General features: G+C 40.7%; 1 protein-coding gene across 1 annotated transcript in view; it reads right to left on the bottom strand.

Moving 5' to 3' along the window:
* Nucleotides 1–2,828: 2,828 nt before the first annotated feature.
* The window catches only part of LOC141008175 (thyrotropin-releasing hormone-degrading ectoenzyme-like), a 188,517-nt gene continuing 164,854 nt past the window's right edge, over nucleotides 2,829–26,491 (bottom strand). The window contains exons 15-21 of the mRNA XM_073480421.1: nucleotides 25,012–25,159; nucleotides 24,735–24,838; nucleotides 22,826–22,933; nucleotides 14,993–15,160; nucleotides 11,023–11,163; nucleotides 10,854–10,935; nucleotides 2,829–7,444 (exon numbers count right to left, since the gene is read on the bottom strand). Coding sequence (XP_073336522.1) covers nucleotides 7,292–7,444; nucleotides 10,854–10,935; nucleotides 11,023–11,163; nucleotides 14,993–15,160; nucleotides 22,826–22,933; nucleotides 24,735–24,838; nucleotides 25,012–25,159 — 904 coding nt within the window. The 3' untranslated portion in view covers nucleotides 2,829–7,291. The remainder of the gene's footprint in view (nucleotides 7,445–10,853; nucleotides 10,936–11,022; nucleotides 11,164–14,992; nucleotides 15,161–22,825; nucleotides 22,934–24,734; nucleotides 24,839–25,011; nucleotides 25,160–26,491) is intronic.

A 26,491-nucleotide genomic window follows, 5' to 3' on the forward strand; every position in this document is an offset into this window, starting at 1 on the left:
TTCCTCCCTTCCTTCATCAGTCCCTCATTTCTTTTTCCTCCCTTCCTTCCCTCCTTCTTTTCGTTGCCCCCTGACATCCTTCTTTTCAGCTATCTCTGTTTTCCTTTTTTCACCAAGACGGACTAGTGAGTAGACGAGTCTCTGTGTTTCCTGTGATGACGTTTAATGTCCCCGACAACCTCTGTAGTCTCATTTAGACACTTGTTAGCAATAATCCAAACGTTGGGTATTAACTGACATATTCTATGTTGTAGAACAAAACGTATAAATCTCTTAAGCTTGTGTCAACCACAGACCTTAATTCAGACATTTAAAGGTCACATTGATACATGTTCATGTAGATAAATCATATCTAAAGAGCTTGTAGAAAGGTGCAGAATTTAATTTTCCTTAAAAACATTATGATGATTGTGAATCAATCATTTAAAATGTTTGTCGGGTCTAAAACGATTTTGTTTTTGTCTCTGTGTCAGAATTTATAGTTCAAGCTTCGAACAAGGTTTGTGAGACAATAATATAATGTCGTTGGTGTCACGTGGTATCTGTGTTTCGTCAGCGTCAAGAGGCTTGGTGGTTGCCAGATTGTGGGGGAAACAAACGTAAAAATGGCTGAGTTATAAAGTACGCACACGTGGAAGAAGGGAGATGAACGCCACATTTAGTGAAGCTGAACACCTTTTAATGAAAACCCATTCAAAACACTCATCAACTCCCGAGATGAGGGAAGTGGAAGTGCAAAAATGCTAACTTATTTCTGCTCCAGGCTTTAAAGCCAGTTTTCGAGGTGGCCAAACCGTGTAATTACAATCGCCACGTGATGCATTGTGGCCCAAAAAGACTTTTCCCCCATTTTTTTGAGCGTCACAACCCCGGAGACATGACTCGTTTCATTTCAGAATTTGTGCCATTAGGTCCAATAACATTTGGAAAGTCTAGAAGAGCTGTATGATTAAATTATTTCATCCCCATTCGAGTTAGCCGGGCGCTGAACGGGGAGTTAGCCGGCTCAGTCGGTGGAAGTCTCACAGCACGGAAGATCTGGGTATTTTCATGGAGTCATTTTGTCTTCATGCTCCACTGAGCAGCTTTCGTCTCCATGGCTGTGTCCAGATATAATTAAACGTCCTTGGTTTGGACTCATTCCTGTGGCACTCTGTTGTTATTTACCCAGAAAGCAACCACTGTAAAGGTAATTAAGAATGCCCTCTAGTGTAACAACCACTCGCTGATGGTGACATTGACGTTGCATAAGCCTGTGTACACGGTGTGTAGTAAATATTAACTGGCTAATTTTGAGCATTAGAAATTTGAATATAATTGATTGACAGCACTATCAAGCTCTTCTCTGAGTCCATCTTCCTCCCTTCTCTTCATTTCCTCTCTTGTTATTGTCCCTTTCCACCCCTTCATCGGATTCAGATTCAATTTAGTAAACTGCCACACCGACTCTCTTTTGTCTCTTCTCTGTTCACAAAACACCAAAGCACTCCTTTATCTCCCTCTTTCTCTCTCTCGATCATCTGTTGAGCTCATTTCTCTCTCTGTCACATCCTTTCTGACTCCCATTAATCTCCCCGCACACACACACAAACACACACAGTGTAAACTCACAGTGTGTATCCGCGGCGAGATTTCCCATGATGCCGTGGGAAAAACAATGGAGTCATTCATCACTGAGGATGAAGTTTAGAGACGTGTCACACACACACACACACATGAAAACACAGACAGCTCTGGAGGGTTGTTGGTTTGAATCCCGACAGTCCGTTCAGTCTTCTTCCTCCCTGAAGTTAAATAATGAGCGCTCATAAGTTTTTTGTAATATATTTTGGCAAAGTGGGCCACCTGACTGTTCGCATTGTTTCCATGGTGACAGACATGACTAACAGGATTCATGAAGAAGTGTTTGTACACTTTCAAACTTCTAATAAAGCTCCTGTTTTCATCACTTCAAGCTCTAACAATGAACTTTAAAGGAAGAGTTTACTTGTGGCAACTTCCACAAATGAGTCATCCCTTTGTGCAGTGAAAAATAACATCAAAGTGATTTTTTAATTTATGTTTTTTATTATTTAAATGCAGGGGATGTAATTTCTGCCTCCAGGGGTCCCTCAGTCAAAACAATGAAAACAAAAGACGTCATGAAGCGCTGCGGGATCGTAGAAGCTGTCTTGTTAAACAACCAACTTTGAAGGATGAAATCTGACATGACTCAGGCAGAAATGTTCATGAACACAGTAATGTTTTAAAGTTGTATTCACATTATGTCTAGTCATATTTGCTGACTTCCTCCTTCACTCTCTGACGTATCATCTTGTGTTTGTCATCGTAAATGCTCCTTCTCCTCTCAGCCTCTGGAGGGATCTGGAGATGACTACAGCTGGAGACAGCAGCTTGCAGGCTGAGCACCGGCAGGGGAACTTAAACAGATTGTAGCTCACAAGCACATATGGGATAGTATTTTTTAGCAGCAGTGTTGAACAGTAAGCACCTCACCATCCTATAAACTGTTCAAAATGTGTCATTGATTGTAAGTTTGATAATACATTTTCAAAGTTCGCATGAATGCTTATCTGGGTTATTTCATGTAGCAGTGAAACACTCAAAGTGTTTTGTCAGAGACTGTGACAATAAAGCTCTTTTGAATCTTGAAAGCTTGAGGATATTATTGAAAAAAAATGAAATTTGCGCAGGGGTCTTGTGAAAATCACAATTTCACGGGATATTTTGGTAAAAGTCATGTGAAACTCAACAAAGGCCAAAAAATGACATGGGGGCATTCTCATTACTTGTCCTTTGATTCAGAACTGAAAAAGACTGGATCACACTCAAGGTTAACCATTTTAATATCGTCCAATCAGAAAACACAGGAAACCACAGCAGTGCAAACAGGAAGTAGGATTAAACTCTGCTCTGCAACTTCCTGTTTCCGTCACATTTTGGTCCCACGTCGTCATCATCGTCACCATCATCATTATGATTATAATCATCATGAACACTTTTTACATTTTCTGCTTTAACATCTTCATTTTCCACATTTTGATTTTAAGTCTTCTATTTTTATGATTAACACTGTTTGTACACGGGGCAGATTTGTTGTGTCTTTTGAAAAGCAAATTTCCCTGACAGGAAAATACTGGTTTGAAATGCACTGAATAATTAGCATAATAATCATAATAATACTAATTAGCTTTTTCACATCATCAACATTTATAATTACTGACTCGACCGTCATCATTAAATCTGCCATCATCCTGAGTCCTGATCATAATCATAACAATTTTAGTTATCATGACTGGCACAGCAGTCTTCATCGCCACAAGTGCTGCCGTTATCTTCATAATCATCTTCATCACACACACACGCACACACATCACTGGACACACTGTGTATAGAAGCAGGCAGGCCCATTAATTCATATATGGCTCAATTATTAACATCAATGCCGGATCTAACAGAAGAGGAATAACTTCAAAAAGTCTGTTCAACAGGACGGAGGTTCAATGCACCACACTTCAGTTCATATAATTAATTTGTTTCATTCTAAGTCCCAAAATACCTAAAAGTCTCCACGTTGGACCCCAAAAACATCACACAGATGCATTTTTTCCACACTTCCTGTTCCCAGTTCGTCGTTTCCAAGACTTAAGACTCCACAGTTCAAAATGCTGAGGGAGAAAGCAGACATCCAAACCCTGTAAAATCCATTGTCCTGTGAAATCCATCATGTTGTAAGACTCTTATCTTGTAGAATCCACGGCACAGCAGAGCCCATTAAACTGTACAATCCATGCTGCTAGAAAAACTGTTGACTTGTCGAGTCCGTCATACTTTCTGTCAAACTGCTCAAGAACAATTTACGTTGTACACTCCGTCATGCGGAAGGATCTGTTGCACTGTACAATCCATCATGGCGTCAAATCCATCAAATCCGTCAAACTGTGGAGATTTTTGTCCATCGCATCTTTAACAACTTCCATCCATCTCGCCATAAAATCATTAGAATAGTAGAATTTGTTGGTCCATTGAAGAATCAGTCGTACTTTGAATCCATCAAACTGCAATATTCAAAGCCTTATAAGATCCGTCAGGCTGGGAATTTAATTAATCCACCGCCCTGTGAAGTTTACGGTCCTGCTGACTTGTGGGATTTTACACCACAGAATCCATCATGCTGCAGAATCTGTCATGCTATAAATTCCTTCACAAATTTCCAATCTTGTCACACAAACTGTAAAAGTCCACTGATGGTGAACTTTAACCGTCATGTCGCCATCTGAACAGTCTCATGTAAAAAGCCACATCATCTGCATATAATCACACTCAGAGTCTCCATTATCTCGTCAGCCATTTCCTTGCCCCAATTTTACTACCCTCCACTCATTTATCTGTAAATCTGGGGACAGAAAAAGGATTGACTAAAAGCTAACCACTGATTGGCTAAAAAAAAAAATCTTTCTGTCCAGTAGCCGCGGCCGATGTGCTTCATTCAACAACTTTCTGGTTTTGTGCTTTGTGAAACCAAGGAGATCTGTTGAGTTTTAATTTGGTCAGAGTTTTAATCTCAGTCAGTCTTTCTCAGGAGTTAACTATCAGGTTTTACAGGTCACTAAATAAGAGCAAGTTTATTGGCTGACAGATTGCAGGTAGGTGAAGTTTGGACAAACTGTTTTAACTTGAGTTGTGTCAAAATAGTTCTCTATTTCTGTTTACTGCGAGGTTTACCTTCTGTTGTTCCACTGTCTGAATTTTACTTTGTGTCCTACAGATAAATCAGAATTGCAGTGTCCATAGATAGTTTTAATAGTTTTTTGGCTAAACATTCCATTATGCAAGGCTTTGTCTTTGCATTATTCATTTGACATAAAACCATGTCAGCGGTGACCCAAAGTACTTTTCTGAAATCTCAATTTTCTACAAAGTTTATGACTAAGAAAGAAAAGGAAATGAGTGAAGCAGGAAGTGATTTGTGACACAGCAACTTTGGAAAGTTAGGATGAAGATGTGTGATGTCTCTCAATACACAACAAAATATAACTAACGAGAAACCGAAGAAAGACAGCCGGCAAGAAAGAACTTTGCCTTTCTTTGTGTAGTCAAATCAATGTTTTTGTTGTCTTTTTTTAGTTTTACAAAATGTCCTTGTTTTTAATTTGTTATGAGTTTCTTCTGACTGTGCTGCACTTTTTTAATTTGCTTTCAAAAGGTAATTTTGAGGGCCAAAGCATGAACAATGTCAAGGCCTTTTATTACTATTATTGTTATTATTTTTCTTCCAAAAGAATCATATTTTTGAGGGCTTTAACATGCTCACCAAAAAAATCACAAAACTTTGCACAAAATGTTATGGTGTTAGAAATGTATGTTTTTTATGGGTTTCAGCCATGGGTGTGGCAAAAATAGCTCACCAGCACACCCTAAAATGCAGCCCCGCGGGACTGCTTTCACCTACATGTATGAAATTTGGTACACACATGTATCACACTTAGAACTTAAAAAAACCTACCTACCATCGCCTAAATCCATCAGAAAGTCATCCATTTTGACCTTTAATTAGGGCCACGGCAACGACTGGTGTAAGGACCCTATTGAAACTGAAGGAAATATTATTTTTCTTCTTCTTCTGTGAAAAGAATCTAATTTTTGGGGGGCTAAACATGCTCAAAAACTCATGAAACCTTACACAAAATTATATTCTGGTGGATTTTTACATATTTTATGAGTTTTGTACTAATTTTTTACGGTTTACACGTGTTGCACTTCTAGAGTTTTAATGATTTTTATATTTCACTCATTGGTTTTTCCTCTTTGCATCTGTCAAAAATATTTAAATATATGGACGGCACAGATGACAGTTTCTCACATGGGAGACTGGGAAATGTAAACTGGAGCTTTTCGATCTGATGTCCAGAAATGTTTAAAGTACAGTCAGATTTGGTCTCCATTATACCTCTACTACATCCCAACATGCCTTTTATGTGAGAACATCTTTTGCCTCATTGATTTGTTTTCACTTTAAGCTGTTTGAAACAGACGACAACATCAATGCTGGCCAGTAATTCTTCCACATGTGATGTTCCCTGTGGTTTAGAGCAAAATGTTAAAGCTATTATGGGTTTTTATACACAAAGAACAGTTCTGAGGAGGGTCCCAGCAAAGCCTCCCAAACCCGCTGATGTTTTCTAAACTGCTGTAGTTTTTGATCTTAAAAGAAAAAAAAAAAAGCCTAGCTGCTTTTCAAATTCAGGCTGAAGCAGTTTGAATGTTGTGGAGAGTTAATGAGTTTGAATGAGTCCTCTGAGTGCTGTGATCAGAGGACACCGAGTCCATGTAGTGTTAATTACAGCTCTGTTCAATGATTGACATGCAGCTGACTGCTGGGAGATCTGCCTTCTGCTGTCGGCTGGTTTCATGTAGAGAACACAGGAAGGTCTGATTTAAAATGTTCTGGGTCACTGGTTGATGACGAATTTGGATTAGAAAACACAAGCTTCATCTTGAGTCAGCCAATTAAATGTATTCATCGTGACTGGGCTTGTTCCTTTAAGTGGGATACAGTTTGGTCTGGATGTTTTCCCTGTTTTTTTAAAATATCAACTCAATTTCAGGATCAAATTAGAAAGTCAAAGCTTCTGTTCTGGTCAGATTCTGATCTTCAGACCTACAAAGACCTTCAGCTCGGACATGAGAAGCAGGACAGCTCGTGGCTGATGTAAGTCGCATCACAGGCCATATTACACTTCTAACTTTCAGTATTTCATGTATGTCAGGAAGGTCCACATAGTTCAAATTGCGTGTTGCTAATGTATTAAGTTTTTTTTTTTGTAGTTTACAGAAAATTTCCTGAAAACAAACTATAGTTTTGGCTTTTGAGTCAATAAGTAACAATACCAATCATTATCTGCTGTTGTAATATCTCATTTCGCTAATTTCAAGAATGTTCTGATCATAATCACAATGTTTTGGTCGTGAGGGTAGTTGCTAGCTTGCAATTACAGAAGCAGTGACCGCTAGCTAGCTTGCACTTTTAGTCACGTAAATTTGTCTTTACTTTTTACAGCGCAGAAAACCAGTTTAACCACATCAGTAACACAAATAATCCATCTGAAATAAAAAGCTTGAAAACACATTTCTTTAAAAGCAAAACCAGTTGAGAAACCAGCTGAACGACCAGTCAAGTCAGTCTTTCTCTTCATTCACTCTCTCTGACTGCATCTGTAAGCTAGCAGTGCATTAGCATTAGCTTAGCAGTCAGTTTGCAGTCACTTCACTCTAGCTAGTTGCCGTAGCGTTAGCCGAGGGCGGGGTTCGGAGGTTTGCGCAGCCACTGGTAGAACTGCCGCCGGTGGAGGCGGTGCCAGCGCACGTTGCCCTCAACGACCTCCAGCGCCCGCGGCAACGCAGGCCCCGCCCCCACGCCACTGGACTGGATGAACTCTTTTAACTGAGGAAAGAAAGGACAGGAAGAAGAGAGACGGAGAGGGAAATAATGGAGGGAGGAGGGACAAGGAAGATGATAGGAAAGGAATTAGAATTAGAAATTTAAACCCCAGTGTGACAACAAGGAAGATCAGAAAAACAAGGAAATAACACGGCCCTAAAGAGGATAAAAAATTGAATTACACTCGACTTAATGAAAAAGTTAGTGATTCAATTACTGATTTATCTTCTCTCACAGAGCTAAATATGGCAGTAAAGAGGTTTCATTTTCATCTGTGAAAACAAATGTTTCAACTGCTCTGATTTACGTCTCTCACTGGCTTTTTCTTCATGGCGATTGTGGCGGAGGCCTCGTGGGTATTGTAGCGTTTAGACCTGTCTGTCAAGCCAATGACAGGCAAAACGTTATTCCTGAGACATGAGGTTGAAATCATTAAACTGGCGGAAAGAGTTCTGTGTTTCAGTGTAAAGGAACGTTTCCTCAAGCATAGTGTTGGATACTTACTACCTACTTCTTAGGTTGGAGTATCGTGTCCCAACCACCAGGTGGCAGATCCCCGAAACCTTGTCGACAATTCTGTTTGATTACTATCTTTGTATCACTTTGTCATTTGGAGATAAATTCAAAATGGCAGCAAGAAGAGGAGATGAAGAACCCTAGGAATTATTTACTTTTAAAGCCTTTAATTTTCACCTTATTTTTTGTGTTTTATTCAAAACAATTATTTTCTATAATTTACAACAGAATAGTTTTATCTAAATTTTCATCTAAATATAGGCTCAGTAGGAAAGTCCACTGGAGTGTACAGATGAATTTTCAGTCCCAGTAAAAAAAATGCACAGGAAAAATGATTAAACGAGAATGGCACTCAGTAGAGTGCATACCTCAGTCCCCTTTTGTACTCACTCATAGATACCACCTACCTAACAACGCCAGATTTGTCTTATAAATCCATACATTATTGACAAAAACATTGAAATATGCCTTATCTCGCAACGTTGAAGAAAGTGTGCAAAAGATTCTGGATCCGTCCCTTTATTTGGATCCACACCAAAAAGTTAATGGGACTTTTTATACAATTAATCCCTGGAGTTCACTGCAGTGTTCAGGTAAGATACTTTGAATTAAACACATACTGACAAGAAAGTTATCGGCACGATTTTCACTTAATTAAGGTAAAAACAATCTTTTAAAAATATTAATTTGTGATTTAATATTTCATGCATCAAAAGGATAAAGATATAAAATTGAAGTGGAAATACAGAGAGCTGAAAAATCAACTCCAATAGAAGGAGTGTCCAGATACTTTGGTCCATATGATATATCTAATTCCAGCCCAAAGCGAAGAACCGAGTCATCAGACAGCCGTCGGGTCAAAAACTAAAGGCTGCTTGATGTTTTAGTAAAGAGACGACTTTCCTTTTTCAATGACATTCAATAAACTGTAACATTTGAGCGAAAGAAAGTGAATTATTAAAGTAAAACCGTCCTTTGAAAGGTTGATGATTCAAGGGAAACCTTCTTTAAAAGGTTCATAATTAGAGGTAAAATTTCCAGCATGAAAGTATCAAAGTGGAACTTTGTCTTAAAAGGCCACTAAGGAAATGGTTTCCAGCGCGAGAGGTGAAGTATGAGAGAGAAACTTTTTGTGTCCAAAGAAACACTTTGAAGGAAAGAGAATTAATAAAGTTAAGGACTAAAGAGGAAACTTAGTGTTGGTCAGAGTTTGACAGATTCACTGGAGCGAAATGGTGAAAATCCATCCCCTCTACTCACTTTAATGCAGTTCATATTGTTAACTGCACTCCTCTGCTCCTCTTTACTTTCACTTCACTCTTCTATCTATTCCCTTATTCTCTTCCTGCCTAATTATCCTCTGTCTTACACTTACACTCTGTTCTCTTTCCACTTTGAGAGGGGAAATAAAAGGCGCATCATTCGTTTCCTTTCAGGCGGTTTTTGTATTCGGGGGTTCCATTTTAATTCTTGCTGATTCTGTTCAGAGGCTTCACCGACACCACAGCCCACGCTGAGGCAGATTTTTGTTACCATACCAACAGAAGTGTTGCAGAAAATCTCAAACAAAATGCTTTCATCGCAAAAGTATTCATCACAAAGGAGAAATGAAAAGTGAGAGTTTGATTCAGAAACACCCACAACCCTTTACAGCATGTAGAAAATGTGAGGTTGGGAACATTAGGAGGATGGATTAAAAACAAACTTCTGCTTTCATTTTATTTCTCATTTCTACCTTCTCCTTTTAGTAAAGAGTTTCAGGAAAACCACTGTTTTAAAGAAAATATCAGGGATGAGTGAGTACACCATTATGTGTTTCTGTATGTGTTTGACACTCCATAGCGGTTATATTTAATATTTAGAAAACTGTAAGCTTCAGATCAACGTTTTTGATTCAAGAGTAAGAGGACATTTTTAGTTTTTTCTGACTTTTTAATAAGTTTGAGTCAGCTACCAAAAGACGATTTTCATTGACACATTTCCCTCAGATGATCCTCGTACTCGTAGAAAGTACGTTATCTGAACCGGATGCTCGTTTCAGCCGAGCGCTCGCTCAACTCTTTGAAATATAAATAACCATGTGTAATGAATTACCGTAACAAAGGGTACAATTAGCATTGTTTCTGCTCTTCTCTTTCAATAATCAACAACAGATGATTTTAGATATTTCTGTTTTCTATTTTCTGGCCTTATATTTACATGTTTGAGTATAAATGATTCATACTTGCCAAACGTTTTGTAATCAGTCCAGTAGATCACCTCAGCTGGCAGGAGCGACACGGCTGCAAAGTAACGCTCTGGGGCAACTGTGACTATAAAAGTTACGTCCACTTAAAGTGCTTGCTGTTGTCATTGACGGACGCAATTTTGACAGTCGCAGTTGCTCTAAAAGATTTCATTGCAGCCGCGGCAGCTGTGTCACAGCTCTGGCTGAGGCGATTTACAGGAACCATCTCAAAACTTTTGGTCACTATCAATCATTTACACACCAAACATCTAAATAAATACTCTACAGTTGACGACTCAGCCTCTAAAGCCGCCATACTGGTGGGCAGAAAACAAGAAGCTCTCAGTCTTGCTAGAAAATCTCTCTCAGTTTTGTTGAGACTACGTAGACTTTAAGGCTTTGTAGTGATCATTTTATAAAGCATGAGTTTCATATTTTAAAACTTAAGTGCAGTTTCTTTGAGAAGTTGAGGTAACGAGTAGGAAACAGAAGTTACTACAACAAAGGTGTTGATTTAACTCAGTAGAATCCGGTGGTGTAACGGTGTATTTGTCCCAAACCGTTTGGTATTGAACGTCTGGTTCCTCAGGTGACTTTCTTGGTTTTGTTCGTCCAGTGACCCAAACAATTACTGTCTGTATAGACATGTGTACGTTTGTGTGTTTTTACCTCGTTGAGTTCTTTCTCGGTGTTCAGGAACTCTGTGACTCCACCGATGAGCTTTGAATTCATGAACAGCGCTTCACCGTAACTGAAGAGAGACAGACAGAGTTAACTGAGTCATGTTCAACATCCTCCACACGGACTGACGGACTGATGGACTCGCTCAGACTCTCACCGTGCGTTGAGGACGTCCCACTTTTCTCTGAAGTACTTCCAGGCGAGGTTTCGACCCTGAGGGTTTCTACCAACGTGGATGATGACGTCGATCACATCCTGCTCTGGGACCAGGTCGGAGGTCAGAGACAGGTTCAGTAACCTGGGAGACACAGAGACACAGCGGAGCTCAGTAACCAGTTAACTTTGTTGTTTATAAATGTTTATAACTGGAGCCACAGTGGGGAAATCCTACGCGTGCTATCACATGTTAGCATGCTGAAGATTCTCCCAGTCCTAAAATGGTAATAGCTACATGCTTATAACTGAATTTGAAATGGTTTATTAATGCTAGCATGATGACAAGTTAATAAACATATATATAGCTTATAGCATGTGTTTTAGTATTTTAAAATGTAGAAGAGTTAGCATCCTTTATTTTAAGTTTTAGCTTCGTAAGCATAGCAGAAATATGATCTTAGTTAAACTAGCATTAGTGTTAAAGATTATGATGCCTGTTAAAGTAGAAGCTTTGGGTCTTACTCTTATAGAAAGGATATTTCATCACGCTAACATGCTATTTTACCATGTTAATGTTTTTTAGTGTGCAACAATGTTAGCCTGTGTGTGGAATTTAAACCAAAAGATAAACATTTGTGTAATTATCATCAGAGGATTGCGAGTGAACAGAATGATTAATCAAAAGCTTTTTCAAACTGTCTGTCTGGAGGCACATTTTTCTTTTTCACCTCTTTATTGTCTTCAGGAAGCCAAACACACAAACACAGGCTGCATATCTGTTTATGTAAAACAGGCAGAAAAAGGTCAAGTTCTCTGATGGAAATTGACATTTTGTAGTTTTTGTTTTGTTGTGCGGAGCCCTGCCGCAGGGTGATTCTGTCAAACCACTAATTACTCCTTTGAAACTGAGACTCCATACTTAGATGAGCTCCAGTAATCTGATTACCCCCAGAGTGTAAGAGATTGAGGGAATTACATGAAGTGTTTGTCGGCAGAATCCTGATAATTTGGACGAGTGAACAAATTAATCCGAGTTTGTGAAGGATGTGAGACTGAGCGAGACAAAGACAGTGATGTTCATTCATCAAACACTGATCAGAGTTTACCTTCATCTTCTCTGACTGTTTCCACTTCTCTGTTTGTTATACCCCTGCACTGAGTGTGTGTGTGTGTGTGTGTGTGTGTGTGTGTTGTTTGTAGCCGCTGTCTTTTCATTAAACCTCCCAAATCAATTTTTCTCTCCCTTTTCCCACAATCCCTCTGTGCTGAAACCATTTCCTGTGTGACCAATCAGTGTGTGTCTGTGCCGTGGTTTTTAGATCTTTTTGTGTGCGCTTCAGCGTGTGTGTGCGTGTGTGTGTGTGTGTGTGTGAGTGAGTGTGTGTGTGAGAGAGAGAGCTCCTATCAGAACATACAGTACTACCTCTCTGATTGCAGAACAGTTTACTGTGGCTAGAAAATCAATACCTGACACACACACACACACACACACACACACACACACCAATCGGTCTCACTGTACAGTTTTGAGTGTGTGTGAGATCCATCGTTGTTATTTTTCTCAACAAGAGATAGCGGCAGTTAGGACCTGATAAAAACTATGCTTTTCAACACACACACACACACACACACACACACACACACACACACACACACAGATTTATGTACATGTACGGCCTCGGGCAAAACTGGGTGTTTCTGTTTCTCTTTTAGTGCGCCACAGAAAATTAACTCGCAGACACTGAAACTTGCTGCAGTTTAAAAAAATCCATCACAGTCAGCATTTTGTTCCCTGAAGTTTCGGGTCAAAGTGTTGTTAAAGCGTTATTATCATGTTGTGACACAGCTGAGTGCTCCTTTTATTTTAAATGCTCCTCAACATCCAACTTTTGAGAGTCAAACACCCAATCACAATACACCCCTCATCCACACCACTCAGCCCTTCTGTCGGCACTCTGCGTTCATTTCGTCTGTATTCCTGCACGTTTATTTTTTCTGTTCGTATTATTTCTGTTTCTTAGAGCTTACGGATACGGACCGACGGAGCAGTACCTCCGGTAGTCATGGGGGGGCAGTCATAGTTCGCGATAGTTAAAGCCAGACACGACCACAAGACAAGCGGAAAAGTTTATAAAAATGGAGGAACCTTTTGAAGAGACGTTGGTGAGAGGTTTTAAACATCTGTATGATGTTACGTCGCCCGGGCACAGAGACAAACAGCTGCTACAGAACAGCCGGCAGGAAACTGGACGGTGGCGTGCAAGAACGATTTGATTCTGAGCAGCGCCCCCTAATGGTTGTACTGCTTAACATCCATGCAAACGAGAAGGATGCATGGAAGGATGTGGTTTTACATTTTACATTAATGCCAACAATGACACCTGAGGATGTATGAAGGTCTTGAAGGGTTGCTCCATTTCGTAGGGGGGGATCTTAACCACTCCCTCTTGTAACTCTGTTCTGAGAGGCAAGGGGGCGCTTGAAAACACGAGGGGTAGAAACTGGAAATGGGACTGAGCCATAAAATCTAAATTAAGCAGACATATTGAAAACATTAAGGCTGATGACATAAAGCAGCACTCATCCATACTCGTGTAATAAAAATGTATCCATGTCATATGAACAAGGTTGCTTGTATTGACAAACCCTCAGAGAGTCATCAGACTCTGCAGCTCCTCTCAGCCCTTTTCTCAAAGTATTGTTCTAATTTTACAACCTGCAACTTTACTGTTTTGCTTCAGTCTCACAGCTCTCATTAATCTCCAGCAGCAGCAGCAGCAGGCAGCTGTTTCCAGCTGACAAGTTCTGAACACTACCTGCCCAGCGCTGAACAGCAGACAGACACCGTCAGAGACTAAAGCAGGTGAAGACAACGGAGCGTTTAGCAGCTAAACAACAGCTAAATCCCACGGGAGGTGGTGGAGACCAGAAACAGAGCCAAAAGAACAGTGAATATTGGACTTAAAGACACAAACGCGACTAAAAATGGATGATAATGTTGCTTCATGTTTGCTGAATGTTTAAGCAGGAGACAGTTTGCTAATACGTTCCCCACAGCAACTTTCTGATGTGATAATATATCAATGTTGTGATTGCTGCTTGTTCCGCTGCCACGAGATAAATTATAGCTGCATTCTTCTCCAGCGCTGTTGTGTGTCCTCATAAATTAATGTGTAAGCGTCTCTGTGAGATGCAATTAAGCACATGAACTGTGGAGGAAGATTATCTGGGAGTGAAGTAAGGTCAGCAGTAAACTCTGAGCAAACCACAACAAGAATGGAGGAACTTTCTGAGGAGAAACTGAAGCCAAAGCCTAAGCTTTATTGACTTTTGGGGAGTCTACAGGAAGAATAGCTGATTATTCTCTGGAAAAAGTAAACAAAAAGTGTGTTGTAATAAAGTGATATTGTAATACATTCAATATACCAGCTCAAAAGAGTAGATTTAGTGTTCAGGTAATCTTTAAACCTGCAATAACTGACCTTTTTGGCCACTTGTGGGCAGCAGAAACAAGTTGTCAACACAACATTGACACATCTTCAACTTTTAAGTTAATATGGTGACCTTGAAGAAGAAGAAGAAGAAGAAGAAGAAGAAGAAGAAGAAGAAGAAGAAGACTCACCAGACTCCCTTCACAAATCACACGATTTTAAGAGTTGTTGCGAGACGAGAAAATTAAAAAGAAACTTTGCGACACGGCTAATCCTAACCCTCAATCACAAACATCAGAAGATAAAAATTATGTGAAAAAATGCAAAGTTTTTTCTTCCAATAGCGAGAGAGAGAACTTCTAACTCAATGTTCAGATCTATAATATTGAGTTTTCAGACAGGCAATTTGAAAACAATCAGTCTCATACATCGACATCAAAATACAGACATCTCTTTGTTTCCATGCGAGGTCAAACCATTCATCGTCTATCCTTTTCTCAGAGTTGACACACACGAACTAAACAGCGCTGTGATTTGTACCTGTTGAGGAGGAAGATGTTGTCGGAGCAGGTCAGAGCCTCCAGCAGGATCTTCTTCTCTGAGACGGCGTTGGACGAGTGAAACTTCATCCAGATGAACTCCCACACGTCCTCGTCCATCAGGCTGACGCCGGTGCAGTAAACTATGTCTCTGATGTTGGGAGGAATCCTGCAAAGACACAAGATCCAGCCATCAGACCGACCCGGTCTCCAGCAGAGCGGCATGTGGTTTGACTTCTGTGCTGGATGTGAGTGTGACAGTGGACCAGGAAAGATAATAAAACTGAAAACCCAGATAAGAGACGTCTTCAGGATTAACCAGGACTCTCTCTGGATACTGAGCAAGAAATTCTTATTCCATTAGGGAGCTCCATTAAAACATCCCTTCACTTTTCCTGTGGACACTTAAAGACACTTTCCCACCAACTGGGACTCTAAAACGTCTAAAAAACCCTGATTGGCAGGTGCACTTCTGAATATATTGTGTTGGAATTTAACTATTGAACTTGTGTCTCAGCTGTCTTTGATATCCACCGTGTTTGAAGCCAGACTGTTGGTATAAATCAAAATCTGGTCGGATTTATAAATCAGGTGTCTGATAATGTTTCTTCTACATCAGAATAGTCTTCATTGTTAAGATAGTTTATTTTCCTAAGTCGAGGAGGAAGAAGCCACGAGTTATAAGTAACGACAGAAGAAGAAGCAAAGTTGGACTATTGTGTTATTCCGACTGAAATCGTACTAAACTGAATTTCTCAAAGTCGGACTAACACACCCAGATAGTGCGGTGGGAAGTCCATTTACTCGTTCACGTATACGCCCTGGAAGTCGTCCAACTTAATGTCAACGGGGCTAAACAACAGGAGCAGATACTCATAGAACTGGAGTTACTACAGGTAACACTGACACACACACACACACACACACACACACACACACACACACACACACACACACACACTCTGTGCCCCAGCTGGTTACTGGCCTGAATCATCAGTAAGGCAAAAGGTGAACATTTCTATCACACTACAATGTGTGAAGGAAAGGAAGTGTGTGTGTGTGTGTGTGTGTGTGTGTGCGTGTGTGCTTGTGTGTGTGTGTGTGTGTCAGTGTACTTGACCTAAATTGTCAGTAAACCAAAACTAAAAACTTTCATCACAATACAGTGTGCTCAGCTGGCAGCAGAAATTATATACTGAACAACCTGTGTGTGTTTGAGTGTGTGCATCATGAGTGTGTATATCGTGTGTGTGTGTTTGAGTGTGTGTTTATTCTGTGTGTGCAGAGTGAGTGATGCAGGGACAATTACATCATTCACCGACCTGGGAAATCATTTTAGAGATGCTCCACTTAAGAGCAAGCTTCAACACACACACACACACACACACACACACACACACACACACACACACACACACACACACACACCCACACACACACACACACACACACACACACACACACACACTGGCTAACTTCCACATTACTGCTGACTGTGGCATCAAAGTCCTTCTCAGACAACATCTGCCACATACTGTGTACTCGAGTGTGTGTGTTTGAGTGTGTTGGAGCAGATAACGTGACGTCTGAGCTTCCACCGGGTTATTTATCGTGTAAAACATGAAGTACGACGGCGTCTTCTGCCGCCGCTGTAGTTCTGCTGCTGCTATCACCACTTTATCTCTGGTCCTTCTCCAGCCTCTGATGCTATTCCTAATAAAAATAACAGTAATAATGTAGAGTTTTTCTCTGCAGAATATAAAATGGAGGAACTGAGTCTCTGGAAACCTCCAGATGGCTCTGATCCCATTAACTAACACACCGACTGTGAGTGTGTGTGTGTGTGTGTGTGTGTGTGTGTGTGTGTGTGTGTGTGTGTGTGACTGTGTGTTTTAGCAGTCTGTAGAGGATGTTTTATGTCCTGAAGCTCTGTCTTTCTCCTGAAATATCTCCTCCTCCCACTCAATGCTTCCCCTGCATCAAACTCCCATCCTGACAGTAAACATGTCTCCTCACCATCTGCTCTGTCTGTCTGTCCGACTCCGCAGTCGAAATGTCACTCTGACTTTTTAAAAATTACTCAGCCGGAGTGATAAAACATTTAAAGTACCCGACAGAGGAACGTGGACCCGGTCAGGTAATTAAAGCCCGACCACAGACGCCTGCTGCGCTGTGACTGTGACCACAGCTCGTACTGTGACTGCAGATTCACACCAGATATGAGACGTGCCAATGAAGCGTCTTTACTTTCAATCCACGCTGACCTCTGTTACTCTGTTACTATCTCGCAACCAGCTGTCCTGTCAGCGGCACCGCTCAGAGGAATTAAAAGCAGCTGGCCGGATTTAGTTGATAAAACATGCGACATCTGAAATTTAATGCACAGAAATGTGTTTCGCCAAAAAAAGCTTTGGGTTGCGAGTTCTTCTTAGTTTGAAGAAGAGTGAGAAAAAGTTTCTGACAAGTATACAGAAGCCGTTTATGAAGAACTGACTGAATGAAACTTGTTATTTTCTTGAAGAGTTTAGGTATTATTACATGAACATGAAATGATTCTCACAGGATAAAGACACAGTGAAGACCTGAACACAGCTCGGCACTGTGACCTTAACCTCGCTGAAGTGGAATAGGAAATTAACTTAACACCCCCTAACATACATTCTGGTGGCAAGATAATCAAAATCTACCAATTACTAGCCACAAAGCCATCTTTTATTGACTTTTAGGTGCAACATAACCCTGATATTGACCTTGATCATGACACCTTCACCTCGATTTGCTTCAGTCAGCTCAGGAAACGTAGAATTTGCTGACAGAATGATCAAAATTGACCCATTTGTTGCTGAGATGTGCTGCTATTTGTTTTTAATGGGCATGGATTGCAGTAAAATAGAGAGCTAGAGTTCAAATACAGCCAGACTGTCAGTTTCAGAGAGTTACAGTCAGACACAGACACCACTAATCTGACTCCAGAGGGGGTTTCCGAAGCTATTTGACCATCTCAGAGGCAGTTTCTTTGAAGGATACTCGCCCCTTAATCAGCCCCATGTATGGTCCAGTTCTACTGCTACAGGGCTGCTGGTGGATTTTAAAATCTGAGCTACTGTCTCTAATCCCTAAACAACTGGTGATCACAGGACATAAATGGGCATTTTGAAAGAAAATAGGGTATTCAAAATCGACTCCCAAACTTTGTGACTTTTAGACATTAGGGTGGGCCGACTTAAACATTTTCAAACCTGTCTGATATCAAGCCGAAGACCCGACTGGACTGGTAATACTAAATTTTACCACTAGATGTGGCACAAGAGTCAGACGCTTTAAAGAGTAACATAATGAGAGCTCATGATTACAGTCCATCAGGACAACTGTGACACGTCATGTTTTCATGTTCTCACAAAAGTTCAACTTAGATGGTCTTCTTTTGAGATTAAAGGGATAGTTTGGGTATTTTAATGTGGGGTTAGGGTTACCCAACCTCTGATATTTTTCGTTTTAATCAACGTCATTAATGATATTTTCTGTCGACTTTACACCTCATCTAAGATGAGAAATACATTATTCACATTGTCCGTCCAGATTAAACATCACACATCATTTAGACAGACAGAAATAAAAGGTCATAGTTCAGTTATGAAATCCTCATGGCTCCTGACAGCTCTGACAGCTGAAGTGAATCACACTGGACAGCAGTAGCAGGAGGGTGTATTCGTGTCTGGTTCATGAGTAGTTTAGCTGAGAGCGCGCTGTTCTGCCATTCCCACCACCCTTTTCTGTTTCTGAAATAAAATGAGATTCAACCCGAGGGATTATCGATTGGTGATTCGAATTATCAGTGCTTGGAGGGCAGCAGCAGCCTGAACTGTGAGGACAGGGTAAATTACCACCACCAGACTGTCTTTTGGATCAGGTCTGATTTACATTTGGGCTTTTTTCAACTGTAACTTTTCTTCGGGTCCCTTTCGCCTCAGCATAAATAAATATATACATGCTGGTTTTCTGTGGGTCTGTTTGGATTGGGTCCAAAATGTTGGATCTGTGAAGCCGAGCCATGAATCTCTTGAAAGTCGATCCACACTGTATTTAACGACTCCTTGACTCATGATTTATATCCAATGCCAATACTCATTACCAGTGCAGAGAGCAGTGTGTCCTAGACATACGTAACAAAGCAAAAAATAAGGTTGTGGAGGTCTGGAGGTGTCATATTTAACTGAATCATCAAGTTTTACACATCTCCAGAATCAGCACAAGCTCAGCTAATTGTTTATATCACTCGTCAACAGTTTTATACACTATAATGGGAGACATTAGCCCATAAAACAAACCAAAAATGTCATACTTTTTCTTTGGGTTGTGTTAAAAGTGATTTGAAGCTCCTATCTTCTTCTGTTTATGAGTTAAACCCATTCTCTTGGGCAGGGTCCATGGGCCTTTTATTTTTGCCAGGAATTTCCATTTATTTTCCTGCCAAACATGATTTGCATCATGGCAGTTCCTGTCCAGAATCATAAATAAGCCTCAAATAAGGCCCAATAAGCGTCATGCTGTACTGAAGCTCATCCTCTCCATATCTTTGTATCTGTTTCTATCCTGACAAGAAACTTAGAGCAACTTTTCGTCTCTGCTTTGAGCTCAGAAAAGCTGCTGTGTGGCTCCAGTTTGGGTCCACAGCACAGCTCAAAGCCAAGCCTCTGAATCAGACGCTCTGACTGGCTGTGAGGGCGGCCGTCCGAGCCAATAGAAGTGTCCAATTCAGAAGCGTGACTCTTCACTAAGCACGATGGCAGATGAAAAATGATCGATGAGCAATATGCCAGGCAATAAGTGAGACTTTGTTTACGTGATAGTTTTATAGAGACGTAAAGGGCTCACATGGACTCGCCAGTTGGTGTCGTTTCTCTAGTTCAACAGTACAGAAACTGCATGTTCCCATCTCAAATATTTGAGGAGTTAGGATGCTTTAAAACAACGTCTTTGGGATCTTATACGATTTTGCAGGTTTACGTTTTCATTAATCAACCTTTCTTGAAAAGTATTACAGCCATGCTAGCGGCTCTGTGAGGATGTACTTACGCCCAGTGGTGCTTTAAGCTAAATTCTAATATACTCACATGTGCTGTTTTTATGTCTTGCTGCAAAACCAATTGGCCTTCAGGGACAAATACAGTTGAAGTTGATGTTTTGCAGGTACAATGTTTATCATGTTCAACATCTTAGTTTGGGATTTTAGCATGCTAATATTGGCTAATTAGCACTAAAAACAAAGTACAGCTAAAGTTGATTGTGATGTCAAAGTGTTGGACAAATCTGAATTTTGATTTTGATTTGACACCAGATAAAATGTTAGAGGTTCATCCCCTGGGGAACAGAAAAGTATGCTCTAAATTTCATGACAATCCATTCAATGGACAACGCACACCACTAGCATATCTAAAAAATCTTTGTTTTAAAGACACAATATGTAAAAATTCGGCATTAAAATGTCTGAAAAACGACTAAACCTCAAGGAAAAAACTCAAGGTACTTTCAGGAGACAGAAAGTGAGGAAAGACTTTGCGCGAACCTGACGAAACATAACGCTAAAAAAAAAAAAATTCCTTGCTGAAAATGTGTGCCTCAATCACGTCTGATAGAATTTCACATTTGATGACGTGTTCACCAACAGCGTAGCAGTTTATCCGTGGATCATTTATTCAGGTCAACTCTGACTCAACTCAGCACTCACCAGAGACTCTGGTTCTCTCTCTGTAACATTACGTTCATCATTTCCCCTCCAGCTCCAGTCAGCAGTCAACATTACAGAACATAAACACCCGACAATGGAGGTCACCTCCGCATATTACTGCTGCAGTCAGGTTGATCAACAGGAGTGAAGATAAATCCACCTTTTAATCCCAGAAGTTAAAAAGTAATCTCTGAGCTCTCCTCCCGTCGGTAAACGGCTCTGGATCTGATGTGACTCTGGGGTGTTTATTCCTCCAGGGGGTTTGGCTCTGCACCGACCCCCTGGAATGAGCAAATGTCTTTGGTTTTGTTTTGATAAAGAGACCCCTGGTGGCAGAAAGGACATATTCTGCATTTTAGTCTGTCATTATTTCCGAATTGAGCTCAATTTGTTCCATGGTCCTAAATTAATTTAATCAAAACAACTCACTGGCCAAGGTAGTTTTGCACCATAGAAACACTGAACACAATGAGGGAGGAAGGAGGGTTACATTGTGGCCCAGCAGCACATTGTTGCCACAGGACCCCCTACCAGGTTAATCCATCAATGGCTGCAGCCACACTTGGATGAAACTGAAAACACAGCTTTTTGGACCATTTAGACGGCTAATTTGGAATAAAACCCCAGTGGGACATGATTAATAAACCGGGGGGATATGGGCCTTAAAATATAAGCTGTAATTACACTCATTGTTCAGCACAGGATTTGCACCAGAGTCACATTACAGCAGGTGGTTCCTAACACCCTTTAATATTGAGGAGACGCAGGTGTGACGCAGGTCTGCTGTTTGACTCATTCATATCAAAGGCTCACTGTTCTCACTGTAACTGCAGTTTCATACACATCACTGCAAAGTACAGAACTAATGTACTGAGGGAGCTAAATTAAGTCCAGATCCATGTGTTCTCCGGTCGCTTTTTCCCGGTAATTGTGGAGACAGGTCGGATGAGCTCCCTCCTGATGAGACTCCAATTATCGGAGCCTTTTGATAAAAAGCGGTTTTGAAATGAATACGCTGGCACGGGGAGGAAAACCACATACATGTGCTCTCAAGATGGGATTAAAATCACTGAATAGAGCATGAAATATTAAAAAATCATCCCTGGAGAGATTAATCCTGCATGAATGTGGACTTACCCTACACTTTTTCACCACTGAGAGTGGAGCATTTTCAAATTGCTTCTCAAATTCTCAAAGGCAACACAGGAAAGTGGGGCTTTTCCAACACACAGCCGCAGGGTCGTTATGAGAGCTGCTCAGGAGAAACCAAGGAATATTTACTGTTCAGACTACATGTTAACATGTTATCGGACATTAGCGAGGACATGACCAGCTGCTGCTCCTTCGCAGAACTCCTTCTCCAAGAATCCATTCATAAAAATCTGCTGGCTGGAGTCAGAGATGGTGTTTAATTTAGTGTTTTTTTAATTTTAAGCATGTCTCCTATCACCGGCTCCCCGTTGTCCTTTACAGAACACACCAGCATCTGTTTCTATTTCATTTGCTGTTTGAAATCTAATTTTGCATATCCCGTTGAGGGAGGGAGTGAATGAGCCAGCGGCACATGAAAGAGAAAAAGTTAGAGGCAGAACGGAAGGAGGAGGGAGAAAAGAAATGTGAGATAAAAGAAACGGATCATGGATGTTGTGTCTGTTACCTTTCACAGTTTACAAAAAGTCAAAGCAGAACTTCTGTCACTGGGTGTCGAGAGTGTTGAGTGTGTTTGAGAGTTAAATATTCAAACCTAAAGGTGTGTGCAGATGGAAAGAGACACAGATTTTCAGTCTTGTGCCATTTGCATGAATCTGACAGCTGGAAAATTTGAATTTAATCGGCGCAAACAGCCAGTAAACCAACTGTACAGACGTTAGCCGTGAGCAACAGATGCACCGAGTGTCTGTGGGAGTGTTTGTGTTCAGCTCAGGATCTGACTGAACTCACAAGTGCTCACAGAAAGAGTCCACGTTTCTCACAGCTGCAACATCCAATCAAATAGAATAATTCAGTTGTCTTTTACAATTTTTTTCTATACGTTCCTGGAGCAACCTGCAGCTCCACCAGTACAGACAATGTACAGTGTGTATATGTGGGTGTATTTCTTTTTACCTGTTCTTGTTGCTGGAGATCCAGTCAGAGATGTAGGCGACGGCCTGACGGTGACACTGTTTGTTCCCGAAGCTGCAAGCTAACATGATGAGCTCCCTCTGCAACTCCCTGGAGACAGACAGAGAGGAAGAAAAGTGTCATCAGAAAATTAAATGAACATTTGGACATTTTACAAAAATGTCTTGTCTGGAGGTGGAAACCAGTTTGTGCATCTAGTTCAGAGATAGATACAGGACTTATACCACTTTTACACTAAATTAGCATGCAGGTTTTAAAATGCAGGTAAACCCCCTAAAAATAAGTGATTGACTCTTTTCATTGTCAGGAGACGAGTTTACCTTTCTCTTTTTTTTTACTTGTGTGTCACGTCACACAAGTAAAATACGCCATCACGAACACGCCGGAAATATATGGAAACAGTGGAAAGCAGCAGACCATACACCTCATCAGAAAACACAGAGTACAGCTTATGCACACCTGAGAATCGACAGGTGTGTAGGAGAAGATCGAGGGCCGACATAGTCAGGAAAAAAAGTCCTGCACATTGTCCGCTTCACTTGCAATTTAGTTTAATGGCAACAACGTTTCGGTACTCAGACCTTCATCAGGTCATCTAGGATCCAAGGTAATCTGATGAAGGTCTGAGTACCAAAACATTGTTGTCATTAAACTTAATTGCAAGTGAAGCGGACAATGTGCAGGACTTTTTTTCCCTTGACAAAGCCTTAATTAAAAATATTCTGAATTAGATGCATCATTTCTTCCTGAGCTGATTATGGAAGTGGCAAAGGAATGAGACATTTCACTTCACCTGTCACACCTGAGTCTTTTCATGCAGGAGTAAAAACCGATTGCAGCCATTCACATTAAGACAAAAGCCAGATGGTAGTGGGTGTTGGTAGGTTTGTTGCCCAGTGTGAAAGGGGCATTATTTAGTGAAGTTTAGCAGAGAATGGAAGCGGGGAGAAACTGCTATCGTCTAGATCAAGTTTGTTTATCTGTGGACCAACAACCACATTGACTGTGCACAGCTTCTCAACGTTCATATTCTCATTGTGAGGTTTTCAATTGTGAGCGATGTATTCAGTGGTGAGAACTGTGCCAGTGCCTTCAAGGACAAGCTCCTGAAAACTCCTGAAGAACCGCAAATTTGAAAAGGCTTTCAGATTCACCGACATCCATTGGGTGAACTGTTACAAGCAGAAAGCTGAGCACTTATTCTGGCAGCACTGTCTCCAGGATATAATGTCAGTTAATGTTTCTGCAAACCACTGATACCTCTAAGGTTGACATTTGTATCAAACGTGGTACATCACGATCACAATATATGATTATTAGCTGACTATCACATCAGGGTTTGTTTATCTTTGTATGCTGTGTGGTTCAGAAAATCTGTGTTTCTTGCTACACTAGTGGACATCAATTCAAGATGGCCGCCAAACAAACACCATGGGCCATTGGGAAATATTCTTAACTAGACACCTTTAGGGTCTTAAAAAAACAGGTTTCACAGAGAAAAGAAATGCCATGTGGGTACACGGGAGCCTATTTATCTGTCCTAACTCTACTGCCAACAAAATGATGGCTACAGGATCAACTGATGACTATTAGCATAACAAAACACAACATGTGACTCAGTAAATCTCTGCTAACTTCCAGTCTTTGGCAGTGATGTGACTGACTGAGAGTGTATTCAATAATCATTAATATTTCATTACACTCAGTGCCGCTGCACATACGTGAACCGCATTAGCAGCTGTGCTTGGAGACACTCGCACCTTCTGTGCACCCCAGAGCTGCCACTTTGCAATTGGCATCATGTTTCTGTAATTAAAAAAGGGCCCTCTATGTTATTAGTATGATAATATTAAGAGGAGTGTGTCGTAGAGTGTGTGTGTGTGTTGCATACTCAGTCTGGTAGGACGCCTGCAGGACATTTCCCTCGTTTCCAGGGACGTTCGTTGGCCAACCCATCTGATGGTACCGTGATGCAACCTGCTTCAGCACATAGTCCTAGATAAACACACACATAAACACACACACACACCGTTAAGTGTTAATTAACAGACAGCCAGCTGTCAGCGCTGAAGAGACAGTTTATTCTGCTAACATGGAGCTGTTACTGACTGACTGACTGATAGACTGAAGGACTGATTGAGATGGTAATTGATTGATTGGGTGTTTACACTGAACAGGCTGTATTCGTCTGTGCGGTCCAACAGTTTGTCCAGCTGGTAGAGGGCTCGGCTGGCGGAGTGCCACGGCAGGAAGGACATCTCCTCCGGCAGATAGCCAATCAGCTGCAAGGGAACACCTTGTGGGAGGTACCCGGCCCTGAAAGATTAGAGAGAAGCGAGGAAAAAACAGGACGGTTAAGTTTTGAAAGCATGTAAAAGCATGAACAACAAAACAAGAACAACTAACAACAAGAACTTCCAACTCACTAAAAAGACCATTAAACTGGCTCCACATGCACAACTGCTGGTCATCCCAGACCAAGTAACACTATAGTAGCAAAGTAACTTTGTTTTGTGCTTTGTTATTGCTCAGAAATTCAACTTTCATGTGTGAGATGAAGTACAAAGATGGCTTGTAACATGCGACAGGTCAACAGGCTGGTCAACTTTTAAATGTATTAATAAACACGCTCCCTGGATTGGCACATCCCAGCTACCATACTACAACTGCGTCTTTTCAGTGTGAGATCAAAGGACACAATGCCAGTGTATGATAATTATTTTATTTCCTCTGCTCATGTGTTTTGTCCCCCTTTTAAGAAACATTTTAATATCATGCAAAACAGAAATGCATTTTTGACCCATTTGGCCTTCCATACAATCGAATTCAATTTGAAGCCAGATCATGGCTGCTTTAAATTGCTTATAAATTCAACTTCTCGTGTGTGTGATAAAGCTTGTGTTATTGCTACAAAGTCTTGTATCAAAGGACAACAACACACAATAAAACTCCATTTTACAGGTCTACTAATTTCATGGTAAGACGGTGGTAATTACCCAGTAACTTGCCCACAAATTATCACAACAATTACCTTAAAAATTGTTGCAATGACCCAACCATTATTTAACGATAATATGCTGAGATAATAGTAAATATCTGCTTATTTCTTTTAATACATCTCCAAGAAACTTCAAACTGGTTTCTGCAGTCCAAATTCCCAGTAATGATGCAAATCAGCTCCTCAGGTGTTTTTAAACTTGCTCCCTGGATTGGCACATCTCAGCCACCATCCTTTGTCGTCATCTTTTAAATATGTGTGTCACATTATGTATTGTATTGTTTCCTGTCCTTTTGTTGTGTTGTTATGTTCTGGCCATGTCTTTTCCCCTTCTTAAATTATTTTTACACAGCTTGCCAAAACAGTAAACTAAAATGCATTTTTGGCCCATATGGCCTCCCATACTTAAATATTTTATGACAGCTTTTCTTTTTCCGAACTCCAAACTTTTTAAATAAAACACAGTCCGGGACACACAGAGGTGAATTCAGCTACAAGAATTCAATTTGAAGCCAAATCCTGATATACATTTGCTCTTTAACCCTCAGGTGTCACCCTCAGTCTCTGTGGTGTGTGTGTGAGAGAGAAAGTGTGTGTGTGAAACTACAGTGTGGACACATTAAGAAAAACTTGGCCTCTAAATGCCATCG

Source organism: Pagrus major, chromosome 14, assembly GCF_040436345.1.
Source record: "Pagrus major chromosome 14, Pma_NU_1.0".
Lineage (NCBI taxonomy): Eukaryota > Metazoa > Chordata > Actinopteri > Spariformes > Sparidae > Pagrus > Pagrus major.